The sequence below is a fragment of the Nannobrachium achirus genome (assembly GCF_963921795.1).
Source record: "Nannobrachium achirus genome assembly, chromosome: 18".
NCBI lineage: Eukaryota > Metazoa > Chordata > Actinopteri > Myctophiformes > Myctophidae > Nannobrachium > Nannobrachium achirus.
Genome location: NC_137825.1, coordinates 61303328 through 61310641, shown reverse-complemented (window position 1 = coordinate 61310641; position 7314 = coordinate 61303328). Strand labels below are relative to the sequence as shown.

At 41.5% G+C, this 7314-nt stretch overlaps 1 protein-coding gene across 1 annotated transcript in view; it reads left to right on the top strand.

Annotated features, from left to right (window-relative positions):
• The window catches only part of frmpd2 (FERM and PDZ domain containing 2), a gene marked incomplete at both ends in the record, with an annotated part of 75154 nt that extends 72277 nt beyond the window's left edge, over positions 1–2877 (top strand). The window contains one exon of the mRNA XM_080747534.1: positions 2840–2877. Coding sequence (XP_080603660.1) covers positions 2840–2877 — 38 coding nt within the window. The remainder of the gene's footprint in view (positions 1–2839) is intronic.
• Between the last annotated feature and the right edge of the window lie 4437 nt (positions 2878–7314).

Genomic DNA, 7314 nt, shown 5'->3' with positions numbered 1-7314 from the left:
TGTATCGTGATATGTATCGAATCGCTATTAAAATGTATCGTTACACCCCTAATAGATAGTGATGGAGACCAGCTACAGCCATAATGAATAGGGGCTTTAAGTAAGTGGTTAAGCTGAACATCATCTGTAATAGTCTTAAAATAATGCTGCTATTGACATGGCCTGCATTGTACTCACCTCAGCGTGCCTTTTACAAGTAATTTACCACCTTGTTGGGCAATAGAAACTCAAGCAAAACAATTATAAATTACAAAAGAAAACCCCTCCAAAAAAGTGAAGTAACCTATTTTTGCATAGTATTACTAGTATGTGTTGGTGTCAAGAAGGGATACACAAGCTCAGCTGCCTTGTGGTTAGAGTGTCCGCCCTGAGACTGGGAGGTCGGGGATCGATCCCCGGTCGGGTCATACCAAAGACTGTAAAAATGGGACCCGATGCCTCCCTGCTTGGCACTCAGCATCAAGGGTTGGATTGGGGGGTTAGATCACCGCTACTGATTTCGGCACGGCTGCGGCTCACCGCTCCAAGAGATGGGTCAAATGCGGAGAACAAATCTCACATACAGCAATGTACCGGTCTGTGACAAATAGTAGGAATCTTAATCAAGGAGAGAGGAGAGCTAGGGGGTTGAGGTGTAGTCTGATGACTGCAACAGAAAATGGTGAGTGATTTTGCAGTTATGACTGCAATAGGGAGTTTAAATTCCACAACCTTTGGAGCCAGGAGGGAGAAGTAAGAGTCTAGGATGCGTGGAGCGTTGGCTGTTGTTTTGTTTAGGGTAAGGCTCGGAACAGACTCGCTGTGTTAGCTGATCTAAGCATTGGATCGTATCCTGAAGGTATCGGTGGTGTCAGTTCAGAAAACGCTAAGGTATGGCAATATGACTGGTGTCTTGCACGCGTGCGAGACACCTTAACAACCTTAACAACATGCATGATACATTTATTTTAAGAACTACATTTTTTTCTCCCCCGTTTCTATGGATTCTTGGGCTGGATATGGCAGCCTGGAACGGTTGTTCAAGTGCAGCTAAACTTGGCATGTTAGTAAACGTGCCACAATTAACAATAATGAATTGCACCTGTGCAGCTGACCTGCAGAACCTGGGAATATACAATTTTGTCAAGATGTGGAGAATACAAGTGTGGAGAATATAATTATAATACCTTGTTAAAGTGACCATTTTGTTAAATGTTGCATTTGTAGTTATTTTACTTTAATTTAACAACATAATAACCAGCACAGATAGACAAAGAGACATTCATGCATAAAAAGTATTCGTCGCCATAGTCGGGGGCCTTAGGGAGATAGAATGGTAATTTCGTGCTAATCAGTCTAAAAGCGCCACATTTTACACAGATGTAGCTCAGGGCATGCTCCTAATGATAGGATGACCAAGTCGGCAACCTTCGGGGTCGCCACAGCGGCCAAATCAAGTTGGGTACCGTTAGACCTTCGACTTTCTATACAGGAGGAAAATATTTTTTCTGGGTATTTAAGTAGGATGTGAGGGGTCAGGGGTTTGTCATGATGCTGAATCCATTGCAAGCATTTGTTTTGCACAAAAAAACATTCCTTGGGCTACAAATGGCCCCAGAAAACGATGGTTTAGTGATGAAAAGTGATGAGTCATCACTTTTCATCAGTTTCATCAGTTTTCTGGGTGTTTTCTGGGGCAATTTTTCTGTAGATCTGCTATTTTCAAACATTTTGTACTTTTACTTTTGCTACTTGAATTACATTTGTATGCATGTTTCCTAAACCCACCAGGATTGAGTTAAGACCCGCCTCCTCTCGATAATCTTAAGTATGAAAGTGCGCTTGAACGTTAGTGCTGCTCGCTCAAGTGCAAAGTGCCTACCGATCCATTACAATAATACACGCAGCATAATACGCCCAAAGACATATCCAAACTATAACAATTTAACTGATAATCAGTAAGAGTTTTTTTTTTGGGCACAGCAGTGACGAATTAATAGCTTTCTCAGTATGTTTTTCTCTTTTGCAAAGTTACAAAGTTTTCCCTTTTTTAAGCACAGTACAAAGTAAGTTTCAATTTTTTTTTCTTTTTTTTTTAGCACAGTTTATTTTGAGCACTGTAGTGACAAATTAATAGATGTGCATTGTGCAAATACAGGCTTTTCTCAAGTACAAGTTTTAAGATTGTCTTCATGCCTCTGACTTTATCCACCCTCCATGTGTCCAGCAAAGATTTTAGCCACTCCTAGAAGTCCTCACGTTTCCGCGAGGCGGGTCTTAACTCAAGCCTGGTGGGTTTAGGAAACACGCCATTTTGATACCAAGACTTTTGGACTTCTACTCAAGTACATTTTAAATTTTGGAAGTTTATACTTGTAACGGAGTAATATCTACATTGCAGTATTGATACTTTTACTGAAGTAAAACATTTGAGTACTTTTTCCACCACTGAATTTGATGACCAGGTCATCGGTCAGTGGGAAACTCATGTCTCATACCCCGCTTAGACTATTAAAAAACTGTCAAATAAAATGTCAGATATGCCTTCGTTTATAGTAGATGACAACCACCTTGCATCCATATGAACAGCAAAAGCGGGGAAACCAGCACAGCGTGTGATCGGCTCAGCTGTGCAGCCACACAGCATCGGAGAATGTAAACAGAGCAAACGAGAGAGCTGTGATAGGAAGTAGAGCAGACTATATAGCAGAATATATTATAAATAATATAATATAAATGTATATGTTTTTTTTTTTCCTTCTTTGATCTCAGAGTTAAATGAACTGAGGAATTTACAACTGGGATCCCGGCGATAGAAACGCAAGTAATATGCAACTTAACTTTCTCTTTCCGTGTCCAGGAGTCCTCCCCCCCATCCAGCAGCTCACCGGCACATGAGTGATGTCACAGCGATGTGGAGTACAGAGCACCGACGGGAGTTCCAGGAGCCCGCTGGTACTTCCTGTCCAAGCAGGAAGTGGCGCTGCAGTGCTGGCGTCCCGAAGGGGGGAGGGAGGGACCACCACCATGTTCTGCTGGGTGACCGGCGGTCAAGTCACCTCCATCACTGCAATGTAAAATATGGACTGTCAATCACATGTTTCACCATTCTACACATGCCCTCTAAATCTGTTGTTCTTCTACTTTCAAGATTTTCCTGGTATTAATGGATTGAGTTCTTATATTGGACATTTTGAATTAAGCTAAATAAATAAAAGTTGCAGTATACAGTAGTCTTGTCTGTAAGACAAAGACACTATTTTTCTTAAGCAGGTCACACAAGAGCATTGTGATAGTATTATGTTTGAAGGCTCAACGGTAGAAAAGGGTCTTAACATGAATGGTTTCTTTCTGCTGCTGTTCTACAGGCAGGTGGAGGTGGAGGCGTGGAGAGAGTCTGAGAACATGACTCCAACAGGACAGCATGTCAACAGTTTGTGAAGGTGAGAGTGAGCAGGTATTGACAGAAGAATTGCAAAAACGAACAGGACTCACTGGCCATAATAACATGGGGAAAAAAATGGAAGAACAGGAAAGTGTAAAATAAATGTGAGAAGAGAAGAACAGAGGCTGGATGTTGACAGGGTAGGCTATGTAGTATGTATGTTCCCTCTCAGTATTATTTATAGTATGTATGTTCCCTCTCAGTATTATTTCATACAGTATAAGGCTGCTCAATTGAGATTTTGCTGTACATTGCACTGGAAATCAAGTAGAACTAGACCAGGTCACCTGGTTGTGCCAGACCCGCAATGAAAACTAGTATGGCACTGAACTAACACATGAACACACAGGATTTTATAGTCTCAGCAACAAAGCGTAGTGAGCTTGTAGATCGGCTGTTTTGACTAGTATGGCACTGAACTAACACATGAACACACAGGATTTTATAGGCTGAGCAGCTGGAAATGATTGTGAGCTTGTAGATGGGCTGTTTTCACTAGTATGGCTGTGGGGCAAATGTTTTGCAGCACTGAACTAACACATGAACACACAGGAATTTATAGTCTCAGCAGCTCGTCAGCCAACTCAACTCAGCTGGTCCCGAACAGGTGACGGCACTCAAGGCAATCAGCCGAGCAAGGGAAGGGAGGGGCAGATGAGCAGTCAGAGGCAAACACAGGCACACTGAGGAAAAGAGGGACACTGAGGAAAAGAGGGACCGACCGACCGACCGACAGACCGACAGACCGACAAAGCCTTATGTAGGCCGACCCCCTGGGTCTGGCAAAAACTGATTATGAAATGGAATGAATTATTGGTGATTGCCACTATTGTCCACTAGGTGTCAGCACAGGCCACCAAAATATTATCACCGTCTTGTAAACAAAAACCACTGCCTTTTTAAATCTACAACATATGTTTCTGGATTCTGTTCTAGTTTCCTCTTCTAACAAAGACGTAGCTAATTGCATTCATCTGGTGTCCCAGTCTAAATGAGTCTCGGGTTCAACAACAGCCACAGTGAACTTTTGACTGACTTTAGAACTTCTGCTCCACATCTCTCTTCAAATGGCTTAAAGCAGGGGTTTTCAAAGTGGGTGACGGGGCACCCTGGGGTGCCGTGACGGCAGTCCAGGGGTGCCGCGAGATAATTTGATAATATTTGGAATTTATTTGGACACTTGAATTTAGTATCCTTTTAAACTTGAAGTACAGAGTTATTTTCAGTCAGTTCTAACCAAAATGGCTATTATCTTAACGTTTCCCTCGCAACATAATCACTAAAACATTGGCACTGTCGGGCAGAAACCTCATATCTCCAAGTTTCAAATGTATTTTGGTAAAGTAAAGCCCTGCTTCATAATACAAGACTGTCACACAAAATTAGTGTGACAGCCGATCTACAAGCCGATCAATGATACACACTCGCGTCGCGAGGCGTTGTGTGCTTGTAGATCTGCTGTTTTCACTAGTGTATATATTTTATAGATGATAAACGGTTTGGACATAGGCCTACAAGGTTAACACCCGACAACGACGATATGCTATAAATATAAGGTGCTGGGAGTGAAAATTACAATGTAGGGGTGCCTCGGATAAAAAAAAATATTTATGGGGTGCCCTGAGACAAAAAAGTTTGGGAACCCCTGGCTTACTGTATCTTTTGTCTCCTTTTGTAGAAAAAATGAAACCGACTGTCATGTTTGGAAGATGAAGATGAGCTAAAGCAGAAGAGCGTGGCGTATGGATGGACGGCATAACTCTTCTTTAGGGAAGCAACAACATAAACATTCTTGGCTGACACCGATATTTATGATTACCACCAATTTGGGTTTCACCCATATGTTATGTTTCAGTGACACGTTCAAATATAATAACTTCAGTCATCTATTTGTGTACACTCTTGACTTGTGCTCTACAAGTCCCTGTCATCACAAGCAGACGCATGCATGCCTATTCTGGGGGGAACATTAGCTGAAAATAGACAATCTACAAGCTCGCAGCGCGTCACAGACAGAGGTTTTCTGTACAGGAGAAAGAAAGTGCAGATCAAGTACCGAGCCAATGGTCAAGTTTGCAAAGTATCGAAGGTTTTAAGTTGTTAAATGTCTGAAAACACACCTATAGCATGAATCCAATATGTGGTGGGGGTCCCTCGCCTGAAAGACGTTGAAGACCTGAGTTAAGAGTTAGAAAAAAGCACCCTTAGGGCGTATGGCCCCGTCTTACCTGGGAATCTAATTATCACAGTTAGATTAGGCTATGTTTTCTCTTTCACTTCCTCATTTATGATCTTGCCTTTATGGGTTATTGTAATCCACATTATGATATCAATTACATGACTGCAAAAGATGTTACGATATGCAGATTGTTTTATCATACTGTTGTAGATTTACATAATCTGAATATCGCTGGAAAATTATGTTATGTGTAAATCCTTCTCACTTAGAATGTTGCCTGTATAGGTTCATATTGTGAATGATCTCAAACTCTGATAGATTTCAAGTCACATTATCAGATTATAACTATCCGATTATGTCCTCTGTTACAACCTCCTTATTGTATACTCTTGCCTTTATGGGTTATTGGAAATTGTCCACATTGTGATAGAAATGACACGATTCCAAGTGATATGACCATGCTCAGATTATAATAGACAGATTATCATAGATGTTCTATGTGAATTCTCTGTATACATGTATAATCCTGCCTTTACGGGTTCATATTGTGTGGCCTGTTGGTAAAGCATGACCTGGCTTCCAGTGCTGGCTCAGTATATCAAAGTCTGTTAGCTACTGTACAAAAACATGACACGCACAACCACGCTCTCCATTTCTACCTCCCTAAATGGCTAATGGTTACAAAAAGCATGTGATAACAATCCACTACTACCTCCGTTTTAAGCTGTGAGCATCATAGCTACCGTATACTGTATAATCTGTCGTTGCAGTCGGGCAGAAACCTCTTATTTCCATATATTTTTCTATCTTTTCATCACACAAAAGCATAGACATGCAAGTTCGATGTTTCGAGCTTGTAGATCTGCTACTTTTGCTGTTTTGGTTCAACTTGGCAGGGAATGTTTAAATGGAACCAAAGCCTTGCATTATTTAGACAGACTGATAACATGGTTTCACTCAGTAAAGGAAAAGGATCGGGCCAATCAGTGACATGCGTTTCAACTGAACAGTCTAACGTAGTCACTGATTGGTGCGGTCATTTTTTAATTTCTCATACTCGCTTCCAGAAGTCCAGACTGATACCGTGGAGCAGGGGTCTTCAACAGGGGGTCCAGGACCCCTAGGGGGTCCTCAGAGTTACTACAGGGGGACCTCCAAATCTTTGTGTGATAGAAACTTTTTTTCCCTCCCATTTCTTATATTAGCCTAATAGCCACTTGAACCCTAGTGTCCATATTCTGAGAACTTTAGCCAAAAATAGTAGATCTACAAGCTCACAACGCCTCGCGCTGCGAGGCGTTGTGAGCTTGTAGATCTGCTATTTCCAGCAAAGAGCTTTGGTGTAGAGGGGAAAAACAGCAGACTAAGTAAATATTTCAGAAAATATCTGAAAACACAAATTGACATGAATCCAAAATACACTGATGATTGTGCTGTCAAACAATGAAACTATGGAATCTATGAACAGGTTGTGGGGTCCCTCTCTCAACTAAGGGGTCCCTGGCCTGAAAACGTTGATGACCCCTGCCGTGGAGGAATGTGTGAGTGAATCCATGTTATCAGCCAAATGGGTTCATTTGGTGACATTTTCTACACACTGTCAGAGTTTATCTCGGCAGCATTACACATGAGTGTTAAAGTGGCACTATGTATCTTTATTGTAATGAATAAAATGTAATATTGTTCAAAATAATTGAACTTATAAGGTTGG